We start from the raw sequence: 23,663 nt of genomic DNA on the forward strand, positions 1-23,663 counted from the left end.
TCTTTTGCAGCAAAACAGTGAGTGTGTAAATCTATTTTCTGTGTTGTATATTGTGTTTCATTAAAGAATTAATTGCATAGGAGATTAGGAAAATGAGAAATCCATTACATTCAGCCTTTGAGTGATGGAAAAATTGCAGTTAAATGAATTGTATTTATTAATTGAGCTTCATACCTTTTTCCTTTTTAAAAGGGACTGACAGTTGAATAAGAGAAACCTTGTCGCTTAAGTAGAAGGCCAAGACAATAAAAGTGCTTTCAGTATAACAGGCAACTATATAGTTAATTTCTCCTGCAGCTGCTCCGGTTACATGGCCATTAACAGTTAAATTATTAATAAAGTACTGCTGAAGGAAGCTGATGTTGGTTATCCTCTTTCCTCTGTGCTAGTCACCAGGGGCACAGGGGTCTCATTCCTCAAGCAAAGCGAGATGCAGACAGGCTTTCTTCCAGACTTGAACATGGCCAAGTTGTCAGTGTCTTTCACAGGCAATTTATGTTACAAGGAATGATGAGCAATCTCTTACCTACTGGCAAATGAAGGCCTGCCTAGAATGAATGGGTTTGGGAGGCACTTTGCACTGGTGTCTCTGATAGCCAGAACACCCTGATGTATTGTTATGGTTTAACTCCAGCTGGCAACTCGGCCCCACACAGTTCATTATTATTGCTCACTGCCCTCCATTGGGATGGGGGAAAGAATGGGAAGAGTAAAAGTGAGAAAACTTGTGGCTTGAGATAAAGACAGTTTAACAGGTAAAGCAAAAGCCACGTGCACTGAAGCAAAGCAAACCAAAGAATTCATTCACAGTCCTGGCTGTGCCCCCTTCCCAGCTCTTTGTGGGCCCCCATCCTGCTCAGTGGTGGGGTGGAGTACAGAGCAGAAAATGCCTTGGCTCCTCATAAGCACTGCTCAGCTGTAACAAAATACACCCCTGTGTGATCAGCACTGTTTCCAGCACAAATCCAAAACACAGCCCCATACCAGCTACTATGAGGAAAATTAACTCTGCCTCAGCCAAAGCCAGGCCAGTTGTGTTAATGTGAGTCACATGTTATCCAGTGACTTCACCTGTGTCTCATGATGGTGCTTGTCCTGTGTCCCAGGCAACATGGCTTGTTGTGTTCTGCTGATGTGGCATGTCTCCTGCTAACAGGAGGGTAGAGCTGTCCTGTGAAATTGCTGTGACAGATTGTCACTAAGCATTAAAGTGCTTGGTTTTGGAAGGATCTTGAAGGATAATGGCTTTTTTTGTTTGTAATAAAAACAAGATTTTAAAAGGTCCTGATTTCATGGTGTGTATGATCTAAGTGCCGGATTCATCATCTTTGCCAAGTATATTTGTCTTTGTAACAGTGTTTTTTTTGGTGGTTTTGGTTTTTTTTTTGGTGCTAATGTGCTCATCTCCATATACTGCAGTAATTTGCCACTACTTTGTAATATAAGTGCGGGAAAAATTTAGGGAAGATAATTGTGTTGAATTAAAACCCACTTATACTTTTGTAGGAGGAAAGTCTTTGCTCTTTTTCATTATTTTTTTCCATTTGCTTTGCATCTTCTGTGAAGTATATGATCTCTTTCTGAACTATTTAACTAATTTTCTAAGGCTACAGCAGGGTCCATTACCTCAAGGAGCTTTGTACCTTACCTGTGAAGACTTGTTCCTCTGATCCCGATGAAGTGGATTCAGAGAAGAGAGAAAACCTCATTGTACGGATGACTGCAGTTAACTGGGCTTTCTGACTGGGAAGGTGGGAGCTGTGACTCTGCAAGTCTTTGACAGAAAATCTGAGCAGAATGTGTCAGCTTGTCTTTTAAGAAAAGTAGAAGTTATTTTAGTGGCTTGGAATCAAACTTTAAGAAATGAGTGTAAGAAGAACCTTAGGTGCCTTTTTAAGGAAATAATTGCTTCCAAGTGTTTTCAGTTCAGGTTTCCCCAGGAGAAAAATGATTTTTGGATGTTCAGCACCTCTCTTATGAAGGTGGGCTGAGAGAGCTGGGCTTGTTCAGCCTGGAGAAGAGAGGGCTCCAGGGAGCCGTTAGAGTAGCTTCCAGTGCCTAAAGGGACTGACAAGAAATGCGGAAAGGGGCTTTTGACAAGGGCCTGTAGTGACAGGACAAGGGGGAATGGCTTTAACCTGACAGAGGGGAGATTGAGATGAGATTTTAGGAAGAAGTTCTTCCCTGTGAGGGTGGTGAGGTGCTGGCACAGGTTGCCCAGAGAAGCTGTGGCTGCCTCATCCCTGGCAATGTTCAAGGCCAGGTTGGACAGGGCTTGGAGCAACCTGGTCTAGTGGGAGGTGTCCCTGCCTGTGGCAGAGCATTGGAACTGGATGATTTTTTTAGGTCTCTTCTAACCCAATCCACTCTATGATTTTGTGGTTCCCATTCTATTAAATATGGGCCAGCATGTTCAAGGTGAGATTATGTATTGCAGCACTTCTGGTCCGGTGTAAGTGTGCTTAGGTACTTCGTTAGAAAATCTAAATACAAATAAGCAGCAGCCAGTAAGGGCTACAAGTGGATTGTGGTGTTGTTCTGTCCAGTAAGTGCTGTCATAGAGTAAGATGTATTGAAGAGTTATTGTAATAGCAGTGATGCACAGATACAACAGCTCATGGAAATGCAAAGGTTGGAGACTGCTTGCTTTGGTTGTTGCTTGTGTTGAGTGGAATAGGAGAAACCTTGGCTAGTGTTCAACTAGTGGTCTGTTTTGATAGCACTAGCTGTTAGTTTAGTACTGTGTATTACCTACCAGAACATCCTTTGTTGTTTCTTCTGAACTTTGTGTGGTGTGGGGGAGGGACAGAAAGGAAGGTGCAAATGTGTATGTGAGTGGTAATGAAGAGCCACAGTTAGAACCAGCCAGCTGCTTATTTTTGGGGGCTATAAAAGAAATGTGAATGTGGTTGTTACAGAGAAAATATGTTCTGGTTTTCCTTGTATTCCAAAGACATCTCTTACTGCTTGCCTTATCTTACCCAGATGTGTTAGCTGCTTGGCAGAAGTCTTGGCATTGCATGCTGTTAACAATTCTCTGCTCATTGACCTGAAAGTAATAACTGTTGAAACTCGGAAATGCAGGGTTTTGAGCTGTGCTGCCTTATCCGGTCAGTCGTATTTTTCTTCTTTATTTCTTTCCAGAGATTAGGGGAAAAATTAGACAAACTACCATGAAGTGTAATATCTTTCTTTTATTTCTGATTAACCAAATACAGTCTCAGCCAGTAAAAAACCACAGTGTGTGAGACCCACTACACTAAATTTACACCCTGCAATTTTCAGACATTAGGTGCTGCTAAACTGGCAGAGGCTGGAGTCAAATATACCTGCTTTGCAATTATATCTGCTGCTTCAGTAATTATGGGAATGGACAGCTAGGCCAATGAGACTGAAAATTAAAATTAGCCCTTAACAGCAGCATGCTGAAACTGCTGTTTCATTTGTGTATTTATTCATCAAGGCTCTCGAGAACCTTCATTGTGGCCAGTCTCAGATACTGCTGCAAATGATAGTGCTTGCTTCCCTAGATCCTTGCAAAAAAGATCGTCAAATCTATGAACATAGTGCATTCTAAGGTTGAGGTTTGTGTGAATACAAATGTATCCTGCCTTGGAACCAAGTAGATACAAGAATGATAAATTTATCATGTAGAAGCCATGTCTTTTGTCTGAGCATCTTGAGTTCTGTGGGTTACTGAGATGTTATGGACTTCTCTTTCTGCTGAAAATTTCACACAGTTCCTGAGAATCTTGTCTTCTCCTCCTGGTTTCCGTCTGTGTAACTCTGTAGGTGATGCCCTAGCTTTGCAGCTTGGCACCGTGCTCTGTCTGGACATGTCTGGGTAGGAAGCCTGCTTGGCTTCTTCAGAAAGTTCACTTTGTAGCATACGTAAATGCGGGGGATGCCAGGAGGAATGTGGAGATTTTAGCATTTGTTTCATTAGCAAAATAATGCTTGGGGTTATAGTAAGGTTTTGGAGATCTAAGTTTTAAGGGCCACAAAGGTGCTCTGGAAGCTGGAGCATCTATCTTGTGGAGACAGGTTGAGAGCTGGGCTTGTTCAGCCTGGAAAAGAGAAGGCTTCAGGGAGACCTCAGAGCACCTTCCAGTGCCTAAAGGGGCTGACAGGAAATGTGGAGAGGGGCTGTAGTGACATGACAAGGGGGAATGGCTTTAAACTGACAGAGGGGAGATTGAGATGGGATATTAGGAAGAAGCTCTTCATCCCCTGTGAGGGTGGTGAGGCGCTGGCAGAGGTTGCCCAGAGAAGCTGTGGCTGCCCCATCCCTGGCAGTGTTCAAGGCCAGGTTGGACAGGGCTTGGAGCAACCTGGTCTAGTGGGAGGTGTCCCTGCCTGTGACTGGTGGGTTGGAATTGGATGAGCTTTAAGGTCTCTTCCAACCCAAACCATTCTGACATTCTAGGATTATTCTCATGCATGCATCGTAAGTTTTTCTGCTTTTTGCTAAATCTTCCTCTGTCTTCATTCCTGTGTTCTTCACTGTACTCTTAAATGCAGCAACTGTTGAAAGAGCCAACGTCCAAGATTGCCTATATTGCAAACAGCCTCCTGATTTTACTGCTAGTTTGAAAGCAGTTTAGAAAACATGGTTTGCATGGATGGGATCTGGCTGTGTAATATTTACTGGAAAGAACTCATCACCAGTGTCTTGTGAAGGTTCCAGAGCCACACCACATACTGCACATTAGTTTCCTGCCTGTGTTGGGGGCACTGCATGTGTTCCTTTACAATGCAGAAAAGTTGTTGCTCTCAGCTCAGGCTTCTATGAGTAAGTGAAATAGACAAGGTGAAACTAAACTCTTTTGGAAAGAACAAGCCTCTCCAATATAATCCCTGCCACGTATCTTCCTAATACTGTATTTCCTATTGACAAAATGCAAATTCCATTTATTTTTCTATTGTTGATTTGCTTACAGAAACCAGCAGAAATCTAATCCATGCAGCAGATACCAAGTCACTTTATCTTCTGTATAGTTTTTTATTATTACTGTATAAAGCATTTCAAAGAGCTCATTTTAAATGGGAGAAAAGCATGCTTCAGGTAGGTGGCTATAAAAGCTGTTATTTTTTCACTTGAAGTGATTATTTTCTAGGTCTCTGGTAGTGATTAGGAGAAATTTCTAACTTCAGGTAAATTACTAGTTGTTGTATACATCTGTCCTTCCTGAACCCCATCTTCTGCCCCCAGTTAACTCTCTTTTGAGGCCTGCCTAGTGCATGACATGTCACCAGAGCTACAAGGAAAGGGTAAACGCCATGGTCTTTTATAAAAGAAACCTCTTAATTCTGAAGTAATGGGAAAATCTCTTTGAATAGACCTAGGGGAGAACATTTGAAGAGGCTCATGTCCTGTGAAGTCTCACTGTTGAATTAGACCAGTATATCAGCAGTGATATCCAAAGCATTGCAAGTGGGGTGTGAGGTCCTGGATAGTGTAAAGGATGTTGCTGAGGCTGCACCACAGCTTGTTTTGTTTTCAGTACAGAGTGCAAGAAAACTGGCTTATTCTAACCCAGCCTAGTGGTCCTCTGAAATCAAAGCTCTAGTATGGTGTGTGATCTTAAGTTCATGTTTTTCTAAAATGATTTTTTTTCTTTAATCATCTATTTCCAGGCAATTCTCCTGTTTAGGAGCCCTGGCCATGTGCCATCATTGGCACCTGGCCCAGCCCCTCCCCTCTTAAACTGTTGTTTTTCCTGATTGTCTTCTGCTAATTCTTCTGATAATTTTAATGGTTGCTTCAGTGTATTGTTTGAAAAACACTGTTGTTCCTCTTCCCGATATTTTTAGGAAGCCTCAGGAGAGAGGTTTCTGGTCTCCTTGTTTTCTCTTCTTAGGGCAAGACTTCAAAGCAGGAGCTGAGTTGCTTTCCCAGGGGAGGGAAGTCTGCAGATCTCTCTCTGTCTAGATTAAAACCATGGTTATCTGTCATCAGTCTCCTCACACTTGGAAATTAGCTCAGTGTTGTTGAGTGAGAGCTTATGAGGATTTTTTCCTTATTGTTAAGGACACTGATGTTTTGTTTGTTACTCTGGCACGCATCCTGGCCTTTCTTGGCTTTGCCACCTCCGCAGAGCCTCGCATCCCAGCTGTGTCTAGCCGGCTCTTTCCGAGGTGTGGCCTTTTCATATAGTCACACAGCCCCAGTTCTCTCCTCCTTACCAATATCCCAGCTTGCTTTCTTTTCCTGATGTGGAGTACTGATTCTAAATGCCTAAGTTACTCCTGCTGTCATCAGGAGTATAATATATAACATGTAATGTTTAAAATAATAGTCCTGCATGTGTGTTGGGGCAGTCCCAAGCACAACTGCTTCTTGGGTGAGACTGGATTGAGAGCAACCATGTGTAGAGGGCTTGGGGGTGTTGGGTGATGAGAAGCTCCCCATGACCCAGCTGTGTGTGCTTGCAGCCCAGAAACCACCTGTGACCTGGACTGCATCAGCAGCAGCGTGACCAGCAGGTCAAGAGAGGGGATTCTCCCCTTCTGCTCTGCTCTGATGAGACGCCCCCAGCAGTGCTGTGTCCAGCTCTGGGGTCATCAACACAGGAGGGATGAGGAGCTGTTGGAGCTATTCCAGAGGAGGCCATGAAGATGCTCCAAGGGCTGGAGAAGCATTTGCTCTGGAGACAGGCTGAGAGCTGGGCTTGTTAAGCCTGGAGAAGAGAAGGCTCTGGGGAGACTTTAGGGCAGCTCTAGTGGAAGGTGTCCCTGCCCATGGCAGGGGTTGGAAATAGATGAGCTTTAAGGTCCCTTCCAGCACAAGCCATTTCATGTTTCTATGATTATCATAACTTATTCTTGCTTTGCTTATTCCAGAATGTTCACTCAGTGAGTTAGCTTTTAGAGCCCGACTCTGTCTCTGGCACACCTGTCATCAAACGCTTATTCACCAGTAAGGTCTCAGCATCTGATACCAGCCTTTACCACCTACATGCTTGCTGGGGCACAGTACGGCATGTCTGGTTCTGATATGCAGCTTTCCTTACTGGGGAAGACTTTGAGGTGCAGCTGCCAAGACAATTGCTGCTTTTGAAAATTTGCCTTAATTGCTTAAAGAAGGAATTGTGGCATAGTTGTTAAGGACAAGCAACTTTATCAGCCCAAGTGTTACCTGTTGGAGTTGGAAATGGAAGTGTTTTTGTTTTAGAATATCTGGTTTAGGTAGATTCTGAGAAAAGATTACTGTCCTTGTCTTCCTCTAAACCTCTTAAAACGCATGCCACAGCATCAAGGTGTTTGGGCTGTGCCTGCTTCAAGGGCATGTGTATTCCTCTCCAATGAACATTCTGGGATGGCAGATGCCCTTGAAACTGGCTGGTGGGTTGATGCACAGAGTGCTGAGAGTATATGGCTTTAAGGTTAACTTTTTTTAAAGCTTGCAGCTCTCTTGTGTTTAAGTTTATGCAACTGGATAGTAAGAGGAAAACCACAAATTTACAGCCAGGGTTGAAGAAAGATGTGGCAGCTAATGCTGATTTGTATCATTAAGCTTTTGAGGAGGTAACACCTTTAGCTAATCACAGCTGTGTACAAAAAGCAGATGTGGTTAGTTTGATGTAGTGCTTCTGAAGCTGACCAATAATCATAGAATCTCAGAACAATTTGGGTTGGGAGGGACCTTAAAGCTCATCCAGTTCTAACCCCACCTACTACCAGACCAGGTTGCTCCAAGCCCTGTCCAACCTGGCCTTGAACACTGCCAGGGATGGGGCAGACACAGCTTCTTTGGGCAGCCTGTGCCAGCGCCTCACCACCCTCCCAAGGAAGAACTTCCTAACATCTCATCTCAGTCTCCCCTCTGTCGGTTTAAAGCCGTTCCCCTTTGTCCTGTCCCTACCTGCCCTTGTCAAAAGCTGCTCTCCACATTTATTGTATCTGTGTAGTGCCAAAAAAAAAAAAAAAATAAAAAAATTAGTAAATTAGTCCTTGCAGAAACAAGTCTCAAAGAGCACGTAAAAACTTCGATCTTTGAAAGTAAATGTTCAGATTCTGTGTTGGGGAAACTGAAAGTTAACTGTGCTAAGTAGGTTTTTATCGACATGGGGTATTGTGTGAGGAGGTTTAAACCTAGCCTCTTCCAGTTAGCAGAACGAATCAGTAGCTCTCTAAGATGCTTATTGTTAAATGGAGTTTCTGTTCATCACTTCTGTTCTAGGTTATTCCTTTAAAGATGATTAAGTTTTGGACATTGGACCTTTGTTTTGGACCTGTTAGGTATTGGTAGGGCAAATATTTTTTTTTACCAGCTCAGCTCAGATCTGTGGACCTGAACAGTTAGGCTGCAAAATCCCAAATATAACTTCATTTCAGACATTGTTGTTCTTTATTTGTTTCTTGCCCTTCCTACCACTGTTGAATGGTACATTCTTCTTTCAACATGGTGTTGACTTTGTGCAAGAATTACTGTCCAGTTCCACTGTTTGTCTTCACTGGTTTACACAAGCTGATGATTTATGCTGGGCAATGATGTTGGGAGTATCCTGTTGCAAAGAAGATGTTAGGCAAACAGGGCTGTGATTGAGAGAACAAGTAGCTAAAACCTTGTTATAACAGCAGAAAGTAACTATAACTAAAGGGGGCTGACAAGAAAACTGGAGAGGGGCATTTGAAAGGGGTGTATGTAGTGACAGGACAAGGGGGAATGGCTTTAAACTGACAGAGGGGAGATTGAGGTATTAGGCAGAAGCTCTTCCCTGTGAGGGTGGTGAGGCCCTGGCAGAGGTTGCCCAGAGAAGCTGTGGCTGCCCCATCCCTGGGAGTGTTCAAGGCCAGGTTGGATGGCTCTATTGGAAGGTGTCCCTGCCCATGGCAGGGTACTGGGTGAGCTTTAAGGTCCTTTCCAATGCAAACCATTCTGTGATACGCAGATCTGTATGTAGTTTGGTTTCATTTCACATGTTTAAAGGCTAGATTTATGGGTGAGTGATTAGGCCCTGCATTGAGGGAGCACTTTAAAATTTCATATTCTATTGTGTTTTGCAGACAGAATGTAATTTTCTCAACAGTTTGTGAACTAAAGACAATTTTGTATTGAATACGTAGGAGAGATCCTTGGATAAAGCACAGACTGGGACCTGTCCAACATTAAGTATAACCTTCAAATCATTTGCTAATAAACAACCATTTGGTTTTACCTTGCAACACCATGTTGCTGGAAGTGAGTCATTGAGGTTTCTGCTCTTTTGGCTAGGCCTGATCAATTTTAAATCTTGAAAATGCTAGATACTGAATATATTGCATCTTGTGGGTCGCAGTTGGAAAACTGAAAGAGGGGAAATTGAAGCTGAACAGTGAGCAGTTCCTTGAATAATCACTAATTTACCCACTGCTTCTGTGAAGAAACATTTTTGAGTACTCCTATTGCAATGGGACTGTCAATCTGCCTTTGCAAATAACCCTCATGACTTCCAGTGTTGCATATGCAATGTAATCATCAGGCAGTTTAAATGAGGATAGGGGAGGATAGGGATTAAAACTGTTCAAGAGGATTTAAGTTGTTGATAATCACTGGCAGGTGTCCTTGTGACAGATGGCTTAGGTGATGTCAGAGGTTTTGCAGCAGAGCAGGAGAGAGCTTGTCTTATTCTTTGCTTCCCAAAGCCAGCCTGAATGTGCACTGGGGTGCTTTTTTGCTGTTCTGGCAAGGTGCCTTTGCAGTAGTGCATAGCAAAGCAAATAAAGATGAAAACTAGCATTTATGGGAATTTGAGATTAATAAACGTGCAGCTGCAAACAACTTTTTTTATTATATCAAAGGTGTTCATTGAAGAGATGGAAAGTAAACTTCGTCCTTGTTAGTGTACTTTCCAACCTGTTTGGTGCTGTTAATGGGCAACCTTTTATGTACTACATGCTTGAATTCAGTATAGGACCTTCCTCTTCAGAACAAGTGCCTTTGTCTCATTTTAGCATAGGTAAAGTGTAGTAAAGAGTTTAAGTTGTTGCTACAGATTTTTTGTGTGGATTCAGGAGTCCTGACTTTGGTGTTCCCTCATAAGCACGCATTGGCTCTGCCTTCTGTTTCAGTCCAGTGACCATTAAGCCAAGTCTGCCTTAATTCCGCTGGTGTTACCTTGCTGACAACACACTTTCACAGCCAGTGAAGTCCATGCATACACATGTTAAACGCAAGTTTATAGGCCAAGCATAATGTTTGGAGTTTCTTCACACTCAGCTTTTGAATTACCCTTCTGGGTGCATCATCTGCTTTAGTAGATATCTACAAAGTAGATGCAGAGCGAGTCAGATATTTCATATCAACACAAAGAAGTATGATAAGATACATCAGTTCTTAGTGGCTAAATTTACAGGAGCAGATGGACCTCAGTGTAAGCATTTGTAAATAGTTTTGCAGTCTCTGAGGAATCAAGTCTCGTAATATCTTACCAGTCACTTAGCACCACTTGTTTGTCCTCTTTAAGGTGATGGAGGAAGATCAAAAAGTGTTTGTTGAAGTCTGCCGTTACAGCTCACCTTCCTCTAGCTGTGATGTGTTTTGCTGGTGTACAAATACTGGCAGGTATTGAAGGTCGTGTCTTTTTGATGCCATTTTGCCTCAAAATCCAGCTATTGACATGTTCTAGTTCCTCTCCTTCTGTTTTCACCACACGTTGCAGATTTCAGTAGAGGGTAGATATCGGATGTGATGAAAACAAACCTGGTGTGGAGTTACATCCAGCAAAGGGATAAGCAGGAAGAAAGAATGAATTTGTTAAAGTATGGAACATACTGTGTGTATCATGTGATAGGAAAGTATCCTGAGTACCTCATCAGCCTCACAGCTCCATACCAGCCAGGATCAGAATAATTGTCCTCACATTTGAAAAGCTTTAAGCAGTAATCCATTGAACCTGTCCAGTGCAGATCACAGGATTCCCACAGATGTGCCAAAAGATTGGCAATGAAGAGTTCATGCTTCGTCATTGGCAACAGATCCCTTTTGCAAAGAGGCTGAAGTTACTGTCATTGTTCACGAGGGTGTTGAACATATTCTCCTTCAAAACCTCCTTGCCCAGGGTGATTATCTACTCTTACTAATGATAGTTTCCGATACAGAGGCAGCAGTGTTACCATTAGCGATCTGTTCAGTAAAAGGGGACAGTTCTCTGGAGTGCCTCCAGGTAAAAGGTTTTGTTGTTTTTTGTTTTTTTGTTTTGTGAAAGATATCCTTGACTTGCTTTCTTCACAGTGTGAAGTGCTCAGCATGACTAACCCTTTTATTTATTTTTCCCCAGTTCTTTTTTCAATGAGTATTAAATATTTAGATGTGAACATTTTAGAAGTGACTGCTAAAACAGATTGACTTTCCTTACTCAGACCCTTCAAAGTGAAACACGAGTCCCTTTTTTTATTCAGCCCAGATGGTATGCTTCCTAAAGTGAGCAATGTGTTGCAGTGAAAATGGACCACTTCTATCCCCTTCTTCCCTTCCTCCTTTACTTAACTGCAAGCGTCGATGTAGCTCATATTTGGGCTGAATTCAAAATTAGTCAGAGGATTCAGGGTAGATATGTCAACTATTGGAAAGCCAGCTCTGCCAGATTGAAGGAATTTCTGCCTATGCCTGAAGGCAGCATAGCAAGTTGGCTGCACAAAAACCTGACATTGGTATGGACCTTGTTAGAAAAATGGAAAAGATCATAGAATCCCAGGGACATCTTCCGCTAGACCAGGTTGCTTCAAGCCCCGTCCAACCTGGCCTCGAACACTGCCAGGGATGGGGCAGCCACAGCTTCTCTGGGCAACCTCTGCCAGGGCCTCACCACCCTCACAGGGAAGAACTTCTTCCTGATACCTCATTTAAATATCCTGTTAGCTTAAAGCCATTCCCCCTTGTCCTGTCACTACAGGCCTTTGTTAAAAAGCCCCTCTCCAGATTTCATGTCGGCCCCTTTAGGCCCTGGAATCTGCTCTAAGGTCTCCCCAGCTAAACTAGCCCAGCTCTCTCAGCCTGTCTCCATAGGAGACAGATCTGGTATCCATTATTAGCTAGAAAATTGCCCAAGTCTAGATGAGGGTTTCACATTAGTGTTGTCAGCAGGATTTTTTTTATTTTGAATATGCACAGCTTCCCTGGGGGAGTGGAGTGGGTTGGATGAGAGATGCGGGTATGAGAAGAAGGTAGCAAAGAGCAGCAGGGAGAGATCGTAGAGTCATAGAATGGGCTGGAAGTGACCATCAAAGGTCATCTAGTCCAACCCTGCTGCAATGAGCGGCAACATCTTCAACTAGATCAGGTTGCTCAAGGCCACATCCAACCTGTCCTTGAATATCCTAGAACTTGTAATAACTTTTGTTAGAATTTATAACTTACAGGAAAGTCTTACTGATCTGAAAGCTGTTTTTTTAGGGGGAGTGTGGAGAAAGGATTTAGGTTCTGCTGTTGAAGCTCTTGGATGCTTTATGACCAATCCGTATTTGGCTAATTCAGGAGTTTCTGGAAAGCCTCATGCTCACAGGCCCATTGTTTTGGCAGCTGAATTTTCAAAAATGCCTGTACAGAGTGGGTTCCTCCCTGGCCCTGCAGGAACAAGCATGGAAAGGGTCTTCCCTGAGAGTGCTGATCCTGGCAGCTGTGATCTGCTCCGTGCTCCATGCAGCCCTAAAGTGTGGGGCCTGCTGGTGTTGAACCAGGTGTTTAGCATGAACCTGGTGTTGAACCATAAAGATTTGCAGGCAGGTGGCAGGAGGAGGGATGTGTTTGTGACGCCTTCACCCTTATGTGCAAAGGTTTGTGCTTCCGTTTTTTGTAATACGGTCAAGTGCATGTTGCGTAGCACTAGTCTGGAACATGATAGAGGAAGACAGAGGGAAGGATATTCTTTCTTCATCTGCTGCCTTGGCTTGCGGCTTCCCTCCAGCTTGACAACAAGACATGCCATTTTGTTGCCTATTAAAACCACTGAGTGTTGTCATCTTCTTTCACTGAACTCTGTGTTCTTGTGATATCAGCATTCCAAAAGTAATGCACAGAGTGGGAAACATGGTAGATTAAAATAGCTGACTAAAGCTGTGTTGAATCTTGAAGGCAAATCTTTAGGTTTCCCCCTTGTGCGGTTTTCTTGATGTATAGCATCCTACTGCTAAACTCCCTCCACCTGGCAGACTCTTAGAGTGCCAACTGTCTTACTAGCCTGGGGACCGATGTCCAGGGGACTGGATAAATACCAAGAACCTCAATTCTAAGTTAATCAAAAACGTAGTATAAGTTAGTCAATATGTTATGTAGCTCCTCCCCCTTGAGTAGCAGCAGAAAAATACTCTGCAAAGCTAAGTACTGATGTTACAAAAGCTTGAGACTATGAAGGTGAATTCCTACAGCCTTGTCCATTTGACTTGTGTTTTAGACTGACCCTGTGAAGGAGAGATCTTTCTTTGTATTTTTTAACACTTGGCTTTGACCTGAGGATACACAGAAGGCTGCACGTGTGTTCCTGGAAAGAAAATATCAAGAAAGAAATCTGTGAAGTGGGGAGTGTGAATGGAGAGCAGCCAAAATGATAATTTAGGGAAAAGAAAGTACTACTGAGTACCATGCTCAGGAGAATGATAGGCTAATGAGAAAACTACCAGGGTCAGGATCCATTTGTCTTGTCTTTGTTCAGTCACCGATGAACACCTTGCTTAGTAATTGCTTTTGCTGCCTCTTTTAAAATCCCCTGTAAACTTTTCTGTTTTTTTTTCTTTGTCTCAGAGAGCCAACTGTTGCCTGGGAATAACTTCACAAATGAATGCAACATTCCTGGAAACTTCATGTGCAGTAATGGGCGCTGTATCCCAGGGGCCTGGCAGTGTGATGGGCTGCCAGACTGCTTTGATGACAGTGATGAGCGAGAATGCCGTAAGTGACATTGCTATAACTTTAACGTGCTTAATATTACAAGGCTTGGCTGCGTATTGTTACCAGTGTACTCTGTAGTGTGTAATAGGGAAGTAACAAAACTACTACCAGTTTTTTAATTTTGTCGTTCTTAGAAGAAGATGTACAGCCTTCCTTATTATTCAGTCAGCTGATCGGAGCTAGCCTAGCTAGAGCCACAGCCGGCACGCTTCAGCGACCGCGAGGGTCAACGGAGATTAGGAAAATCAGAGAGGAGAGCGCAGAGACATCGCGATTCCCGACATCTCCCGATCCCCGAAGCCCCAGCAGCCCTTGCGAGAGAGAGGCTCACGTGGCGGGGGGCGTTCCCACGGTGACGGCGGGAGATTTAAAAGCGGCTTAAACTCGCTACTAGCATTCAGTCAGCTGATCGGAGCTAGCCTAGCTAGAGCCACAGCCGGCACGCTTCAGCGACCGCGAGGGTCAACGGAGATTAGGAAAATCAGAGAGGAGAGCGCAGAGACATCGCGATTCCCGACATCTCCCGATCCCCGAAGCCCCAGCAGCCCTTGCGAGAGAGAGGCTCACGTGGCGGGGGGCGTTCCCACGGTGACGGCGACCACTCCCTACTGCTTGCCTTGAAAAAGCCTTTGAGAGGGCAGCGACCGGTCGCTGCCCACCGGGTGCAGAGAGGAACAAGCCGGTCGTGTTGCTGGTGTCCCAGACTGCAGACCAATATGGTTGTCTCCAGAAAGAGAGCTTGCAGTAAGACGACTACAGCAACTCAGACGGAGACCCCGTCCCAGACCGTGGCTGTTCAGGTCTCTGGGTGCAGGGAGTGCCAGAGCCTGATGCTGCCGGGGGAGGGAGGACAGCATTCCACCTGCGTGAGGTGTGAGCAGGTAGAAGATCTGCTTAGCCTGGTGGCAAGACTTAAGGAGGAGGTCGAGACGCTGAGGACCATCAGGGAGTGTGAAAGGGAGATCGATTGGTGGAGTAACTCCCTGGAGTGCCGGTCGGAACGGTTCCAGGGAGATACCCCCCAAAAGGGGAAGGACCCCCTGCCCTCTCAGGCAGAGGGGGATGGCCCGAGACAGCCCCTGCCCTGTAGCTGTAGCGCAGAGGTAGGGGACCAAAAAGACGACGAGGGTTGGAAGCGAGTTCCGGTTCGACGTCGGGGGAAACCCTCCCCCCTTCCTGCCCTGCTTCCCCAGGTGTCCGTCCGTAATAGGTTCGAGGCCCTGGATCTTGAAGGAGAGGTAAGTGAGAATGTGGGGCAAGGCCAGCCCACAAGGCCACATAGGAAAAGGGGGTCGACTTTGCACCTCAGGACTGCCTCTGTTAAGAAAGAAAGAAGGGTCATTGTAGTAGGGGATTCCCTTCTGAGAGGAACAGAGGGCCCGATATGCAGAGTTGACCCTCATCACAGGGAAGTGTGTAGTCTGCCTGGAGCCCGGATCAGGGATATCACCAGGGCGCTCCCCAGCCTGGTGCACCCGACAGACTACTACCCGCTGCTGGTCTTCCAGACAGGTGGGGAGGAAGCTGCTTCCTGCAGTCTGAGGGGGATGAAGAAAGACTACAGGGCCTTGGGGAGGATGGTGAAAGAGTCTGGGGCTCAAGTGATCTTCTCCGCACTCCTTCCATCTTCCACTGATGATGTGGGAAGGAATGGGAAGATTCAGTTCATGAACAATTGGCTACGAGACTGGTGCTACAGGCAGGGCTTTGGATTCTTTGATAATGGCTGGTTTTATAGGGCACCAGTCTGGACAATGTCAAGTGAGAAAGGTTTGTCTCACAGAGGCAAAAGGATACTGGGGCACGAATTAGCAGGGCTCATTTGGAGAGCTTTAAACTAGATTCGAAGGGGGATGGGGTTGTTGCTGGGCTTGCCTCAGTGGGGCAGCGCTCCAGAATTAATGAAGACTGGGAGGCCTCCTATAATCCTAGGGTGAAATCGGTGTGCTCAGCTCGCTCCCTGAAATGTCTGTACACCAATGCGCGCAGCATGGGAAATAAACAGGAGGAGTTGGAAACCTGTGTTAAGTCAGGAGACTATGATCTGGTGGCAATTACGGAGACGTGGTGGGACAGCTCACATGACTGGAATATAGTCATGGAGGGCTATGTCCTTTTCAGGAAAGACAGGCCAGCCAGGAAGGGTGGTGGGGTTGCTCTTTATGTGCGGGAGGAACTACAATGCACCGAGTTCTGTCTGGGGACAGATGATGAGCGAGTTGAGAGTCTGTGGGTGAGAATTAAGGGGCAGGCTGGCAGGGGCGATACTGTTGTAGGTGTCTGTTACAGACCCCCAGATCAGGGTGAGGAAGTTGACGAGGCCTTCTACAGGCAGCTGAGAGAGGCCTCACAGTCACAGGCCGTGGTCGTCATGGGGGATTTTAACTTCCCTGATGTTTGCTGGAAGGACCACTCGGCAACCCAGCCGCAGTCCAGGAGGTTCCTCCAGTGTGTGGATGATAACTTCCTCCTGCAAATGGTGGATGAGCCGACCAGGAGAGGAGCGCTGCTGGATCTCATCCTCACTAACAAGGAGGGTCTGGTTGAAGCAGTAAGGGTAGAGGGCTGCCTTGGTTGCAGCGACCACGAGATGGTGAAGTTCAGGATCTTGTGTGGTAGGACTAGTAGAATACCAAGTAGAATTGCAACCCTGGACTTTAGCAGGGCAAACTTTGGCCTTTTCAAGCAATTGCTAGGGGAAATCCCATGGGCAAGGCTGCTTGAAGGAAAAGGGGCCCAAGATAGTTGGTTGACATTCAAGGACTGCTTTTTCCGTGCTCAAGATCGGAGCATCCCGACACGTAGGAAGTCAAGGAAGAGGGCCAAGAGACCTGTGTGGCTAAATAGGGAATTGCTGGGTATGCTCAAGTGGAAGAGGAGAGTTTACAGGTCATGGAAGGAGGGGCTGGCCACTTGGGAGGAATATAAGGCTGCTGCTAGGGGATGTAGGAAGGCAGCTAGGAGGACTAAGGCTTCCTTAGAATTAAACCTGGCAAGAAGGGTCAAGGACAGCAAAAAGAGCTTTTTCAAGTACATGGCAGACAAAACTAACACCAGAGGCAATGTAGGCCCACTGATGAACGGGATGGGTGCCCTGGTGACAGAAGATGCAGAGATGGCAGAGTTACTGAATGCCTTCTTTGTCTCTGTCTACTCTGCTGCAGGCAGTCCTGAAGAGCCCTATACCCCTGAGACCTTAGATGAAGTCAGGTCGACGGAGCGACTTGCCTTAGTCGATGAGGAATGGGTTAGAGATCAGTTGTGCAATCTGGACGTCCATAAATCCATGGGTCCAGATGGGATGCACCCGCGGGTGCTGAGGGAACTGGCGGAAGTCATTGCTAGACCACTCGCCATCATCTTTACCAAGTCCTGGGAAACGGGAGAGGTGCCTGAGGACTGGAGGAAGGCAAATGTCACTCCGGTCTTCAAAAAGGGCAAGAAGGAGGACCCGGGTAACTATAGACCGGTCAGCCTCACCTCCATCCCTGGGAAAGTGATGGAACACCTTGTCCTTGGTGCCATCTTAAAGCATATCAAGGATAAGAGGGTTATGAGGGGCAGTCAACATGGCTTCACCAGGGGGAAATCATGTTTGACCAATCTCTTAGCCTTTTATGAGGAAATAACACGGTGGATGGATGATGGCAGAGCGGTGGATGTGGTCTACCTTGACTTCAGCAAAGCCTTTGACACAGTCTCCCACAGCATCCTCACGGCTAAATTGAGGAAGTGTGGACTGGATGACCAGGTAGTGAGGTGGACTGCGAACTGGCTGAAGGAGAGAAGCCAGAGAGTTGTAGTCTATGGGGCTGAGTCTAGTTGGAGGCCTGTAACTAGTGGAGTGCCTCAAGGGTCAGTACTGGGACCAGTATTATTTAATATATTCATCAATGATTTAGATGAGGGAATTGAGTGTACTATCAGCAAGTTTGCTGATGACACTAAGCTGGGAGGAGTGGCTGACACGCCAGAAGGCTGTGCTGCCATCCAGCGAGACCTGGACAGGCTGGAGAGTTGGGCAGGGAATAACGGGATGAAATATAACAAGGGAAAGTGTAGAGTCCTGCATCTGGGCAGGAACAACCCCAGGTTCCAGTATAGGTTGGGGAACGACCTGCTAGAGAGCAGTGTAGGGGAGAGGGACCTGGGGGTCCTAGTGGACGACAGGATGACCATGAGCCAACACTGTGCCCTTGTGGCTAAGAAGGCCAATGGCATCCTGGGATGTATTAGAAGGGCGGTGGTTAGTAGGTCGAGAGAGGTCCTCCTTCCCCTCTACTCTGCCCTGGTGAGACCCCATCTGGAATATTGTGTCCAGTTCTGGGCCCCTCAGTTCAAGAAGGACAGGGAGCTGCTGGAGAGAGTCCAGCGCAGGGCAACCAAGATGATTAAGGGAGTGGAGCATCTCCCTTATGAGGAAAGACTGAGGGAGCTGGGTCTTTATAGTTTAGAGAAGAGGAGACTGAGGGGTGACCTTATAAGCGTCTATAAATATATAAAGGGGGAGTGTCACGAGGATGGAGCCAGGCTCTACTCAGTGGCAAACAATGATAGGACAAGGGGTAATGGGTGCAAACTGGAACACAAGAGGTTCCACTTAAACTTGAGAAGGAACTTCTTCTCAGTGAGGGTGACGGAACACTGGAACAGGCTGCCCAGGGAGGTTGTGGAGTCTCCTTCCCTGGAGACATTCAAAGCCCGCCTGGACACATTCCTGTGTAACGTTATCTAGGTGTTCCTGCTCTGGCAGGGGGATTGGACTAGATGATCTTTTGAGGTCCCTTCCAATCTCCAGCATACTGTGATACTGTGATTTCAGGTCTTTAACATTCTTCAAAGTGTCCAGTTTTAATACACCACTTGGTAGCTGATACCTAAACCCCTATTCACAGATGGATATATTGAGACAGACTTGATTTACTTTCTTTCAGTGGAAGACTGTGGTTTTTAGGGATGATGTGTGTACTGTTCCAGCACACTGGCCTAGTGCTTGAAGTTGACCTCCACTGTCATCAAGACTAGTTCCTTTCATTTCAAAATCATTGACTGTATCCTATTATTTTTGATCTCTCCTCTCAAAATGTAATTTTGAACCCTTTGAAACTTAATACTAACTTTCTGTAAAATAGACCAAATGAGTTGATTAATAATATTTACATGTTTTAATCCTTTCTACAATACTACTAGTTCTAGGGAGCTAAAAAAGTCTGATCTGGTTCTCCTCTGTGATTTCATCTTTTTCTTAGCATTAATTAAGGTTCAGTTAATGTTATTCAGCCATTATTTAGCATTAAACTTTCCAGCCTATATGTTTTACCCAGACAGCAAGATGATGCTGCAGCATAATGCTAGGATTTAAAATCCAGCTGGCAGTGCAAAAAACCTTAAATTTCATGGGATTCTAGAGTGACTGAGAAATTTCTGAGAAGTTACTGCTTTTCATCTGACCAGTGTTGCTCCTTCACATATATACTTTATGGAGATTTTTGTTAAACTGAAGTTGAATTGTAAGAAGCTTACCCTTCCAAGACATCATTAGCTTTGCTTATGGAGCAGAAGGAAGAAGGAATAGCTTCTGCCAAACTACCTGGCTAGAAATACCATGTTTTGTTAAAACCTCTTGCTTCTTTAAAACGATACCTTCTCTTTACCACCAGTTATCCATCCCTTTTAACATAAGGGGGCTTTAATAACTGTGCTGTGGAAATCTCCATACATAGTTTTCCTTTAAGCCAGTGAGCTTTTCTCGCTTTCTAAGGCATTAAAAGTATCTGTATCAAATATCTGAAGCTTTGCAGTCTCTATAAGGCATCAGGCTTGTATTGTAACAGCAGGAAAAAAAAGTTAAAAAAATTAACCTGTCTCGCTTAGATTTTACCATAGAATCACAGAATGGTTTGGGTTGGAAGGGACCTCAAAGTTCATCCAGTTCCAGCCCTCTGCCACAGGCAGGGACACCTTCTGCTAGACCAGGTTGCTCCAAGCCCCATCCAGCCTGGCCTTGAACACTGCCAGGGATGGGGCAGCCACAGAGTCTCTGCACAAGGACCCTGTGTCAAACAAGTGAAAAACGGATCAAAAGGTCAGTTTACCATTTTGAGGTAAATGGGTTATCTTTAGTGCTGACCTTTATATATACCTGCTGACATATTCCTTGGGGCCACAGCATCCCATTGTTGGAAGGATTCTCTTCTTGAAATTTAAGAATATGCTAATATTCTTAGTTAAGCTCATAATTTACTCTTGTCATCTTTGTTTCCTATTTCCTTTGCTCTTTGTACGTCTTTATATTAGGTTATTACAGAAAGAACAAGGCAGACACTGCGAACAGCTTTTGAGCAGCAGCTAGTGAGTGGTGGCATGTTGCTGCTTTCGTCAGCTAACGAGCAGCAGATGGTGCAGATTCAGAACATGGCACGTCAGCTCTACTAAGTGCCTGCCATGACAGCAGCCAGAATTAGAGCCGCACCAAATACCCAGAAGTCTAGATTTTCCTTCGTGACTCGGAGCCATTTCTTACATGCCAACTTTGCATGTTCGGCTATGAGCAAATAGCATCACACTGTGACTACAGTGACTAGCCCTGTTAAGCTAGGGGCTGTGGGCTGAAAAAACATCCAATGCAGGGATAGCCTGGGGCAGTGTGTTCTCATGTTAGGAACCTCTGCCTATCATGTGTTTCAGTTCCCACTTGTCAGTGTGGATCACTCAACACAAAGATAAAGATAAAACAGGTTTTTGAGTCAATTGCTAAAAGGCTGTGTGATTTGAGTGTTGAGATGTCTGTACAACAGGGCATTATCCATGCTTCTAGGAATGTACTGCCAACACACTTCCACACTGGCTAGCCAGAGCTGGCTTCTGTAGGATGAGGGGTGATGGTTTTAAACTGAAAGAGAGGAGATTCAGAGTAGATGTGAGGAAAAAAAAATTGTAATGAGGGTGGTAAAATACTGGAACAGGTTATCCAGAGAGGTGGTAGATGCACCATCCCCGAAGACCAGTGTAATTGCAGCAACTTGAATACTTTCAGGCTCTGCCTTCCTGCTAAAATGTGTGAAATGTTGGAAGTGTGGGGCTTGTGGGGTTTATTAAGAGTATGATCTGGGATTTAACTCCCCCTCTAAAAAGGACTAAGTCTACCTTTATGGTGCCCTCCCTTACACTAAATCTCCATCTAGTGCTTTTTAAATGGCTTTGGTGAAAGCACAAGTGTCTCAGGAAACCTGTATGTAGGTAATATTTTTATACTGAGTGCTTATTGTGGGAGTGTTAGTTTTAATATATGGAAGGACAAAATCTAACAGCAGGACCAGAAATAAAGAAGAGACAAGCATTCTACCAGAGCTTTCACCCTCAAAGGTTCATGGCAATGAAAATATACAGTCATAGTAGGTTTTGTGTGTTTATGTTAATCGAGGAAGCATTATCATGTGCTAGCATTCCAGGCTTTGAGATGTTGTGCAACCAACCACCTTACAAAACTGTACAAAATCAATCTTCAGTGGTCCCGTTCATATTTATAATCCAGTAAATATTTGTGTAAAAGGCTAATGACTTCAAGACTTTTCTTTCTCTAAGTAACTTAAACATGTAGCAGAACATTACAAATTCTTCTATAAAAGTAGTTGTATGTGTTGCAGTAATTGTACGTATACATGTAGAAAACCTCTGGACTTCTGTTCACAATTTATGATTACTGGGTGCTTCTAAGCCTCCTGTTTTTCTTGCTGCTTACTGTAATCTCCTGATTGACGTGGAATATTTGTTGCAGGTATATTCTGACAGACATCAGAATTCTTGAGCAAAGCTGAATATTATACAATGCATGAAATGACCATCTGCGTTACTTTGGAAGATGCTGTAAGCCAGCTGCTGATCTTTTTGTCACTCACATGGCTCTCAAACTTGGGATATGAAACTGGAATGAACTCTTGTTTTCATTCATGATTAAGCAGTCAAGTGCTTAGTAGTTATAATAAGATTTGTAATGATACGACCATGGTGAATGTTTCATTTGAAGCTCAATTACAGAAATTTACACATGAGTAAGGGCAAGTACAGTAACTACTTACATTTATGCAAGAGTTTGTGATGCTAATTATTTAATCCTTTTGATAGGCTGCTCTAAATGGGGGGGGGGCAGTAAATATCCTTATTGGAGAGTTTAGAATGAGGCAGGTTTAACAGCTAGGTGAAATCAGTGGCGTAACTGAAGTAAAAGTCAGGCAGGTAGTAGTCCAGGATGGAGTGAGGGATCATAGCTCATCAGGTATGCAGAGGTCCTCTGAGGAAGGTTGCCCCTGACACTGAAGTCCCTTGAGGGTAGCATTCTGTCCTGACTGAGCTCATCCTGAATAACTTGACAACTTTGAAGTAGTACTTAATTTTTTGGGTATACCAGCCGACTTAGAATTTGTCCTTTTGTGTGATAACTTCTAAAATACTACTTCTAGTGAGAAATCACTTTATTGAATGTCTGCAAAACAAGCTTTTTGTCTGTGTTCTCTTACGACATCTTGTGTGCTTTGTGATCACTTTAAAGGACTGAAACATAGACTTCTAGATTGTGAAGGAGTACTTTAAGGCCTTACTGCCTGGCAACAAGTAAAAGCCACTGACCCATAGTAGTCCAACTCTGAAATGCTTTCTTTTTTCCCCTTTTCAAAGGAATTAGTTTACTCTTCATGGCAGCAGACTCCATTGGCTTTTTTACTTCAGCATTGTCCTTTCTCTCAACGTATGCTATAGTGTAAATATTGCCCATGTAAGTGCGTGATAGTTTATTATGTTGGAGGCAAATTCTCGTGTTTCCTATGGGGCTAATTTTGCTACATAAAAACCAAACAAAACCAAAAAACCCCCAAAAATTCTGCCTTTGAAATGAAGTACTTTTTTTAGGCTCACTTTTTTTGAGTTTACGTTAGTAATTTATGACTAGCAACTCTTTTATCTGTGTGGCTAACCAGGGAGCAAAGGCAAGAGTAACCCAAAGGCTTTAGTAGGTGTAATGAATGTTCTACAGTTCACTGTTTTTTTTGATCAAAACTCATTAAATTGTGGACCTGTTGGAACAAGTCCAGAGAAGGCCACAAAGATGCTCCAAGGACTGGACAACCTCTGCTTATAGAGGCAGGCTGAGAGCTGGGCTGGTCCAGCCTGGAGAAGAGAAGGCTCCTTAAGGGGAGACCTTAGAGCAGCTTCCAGTGCTTAAAGGGCTGACAAGAATCTGGAGAGGGGCTTTTGTCAAGGGCCTGTAGTGACAGGACAAGGGGTAATGGCTTTAACCTGACAGAGGGAAGATTGAGAGGAGACATTAGGAAGAAGCTCTCGCCTTGTGAGGGTAGTGAGGCGCTGGCACAGGTTGCCCAGAGCAGCTGTGGCTGCCCCATCCCTGTCAGTGTTCAAGACCAGGTTGGACGGGATTTGGAGAAACCTGGTCTAGTGAAACGTGTCCCTGCCTGTGGCAGGGGGTTGGAAACTGGACGAGGCTTAAGGTTCTTTCTAACACAAGCCAGTCTGTGATTTTATTGACTTCTGCAACAGTAGAATATTGGGAGGATTTTATACTGGGAATAATACTCAAGTATTAGCTTTTTCTAGGTTGGAAATAGCTAGCTGAGAAGTGAAACTTCTCCATGTCTGCAAGACAGCCCTGTTGAAGGCCCCTGTGATGCATTTCCCTTCTATGCTGAGGCAGCTGAATGACTGCAGGTAGTGGTGGCTTTCCCACTGGGAACTGAACTGAAAATACTGTGGAGTCCAAACAGTAATTAACAAGCCCAAAATAATG

The 23,663-nt window shown here is 44.7% G+C and overlaps 1 protein-coding gene across 3 annotated transcripts in view; it reads left to right on the plus strand.

Annotated features, from left to right (window-relative positions):
* Window positions 1–23,663, plus strand: part of LDLRAD3 (low density lipoprotein receptor class A domain containing 3) — an 88,710-nt gene that overhangs the window by 14,729 nt on the left and 50,318 nt on the right. For 2 of the 3 annotated variants that reach the window (XM_062620279.1, XM_062620280.1), the window contains exon 2: window positions 13,721–13,867. The exons of the other annotated variant lie outside the window; for it this stretch is intronic. In XM_062620279.1, the coding sequence (XP_062476263.1) occupies window positions 13,721–13,867 (147 nt within the window). The remainder of the gene's footprint in view (window positions 1–13,720; window positions 13,868–23,663) is intronic. 3 annotated transcript variants of the gene reach the window in all.

This window comes from Pezoporus occidentalis, unplaced genomic scaffold, assembly GCF_034315485.1.
Source record: "Pezoporus occidentalis ecotype Australia unplaced genomic scaffold, CSIRO_AGI_Poc_V1 ctg22, whole genome shotgun sequence".
Taxonomy (NCBI): domain Eukaryota; kingdom Metazoa; phylum Chordata; class Aves; order Psittaciformes; family Psittacidae; genus Pezoporus; species Pezoporus occidentalis.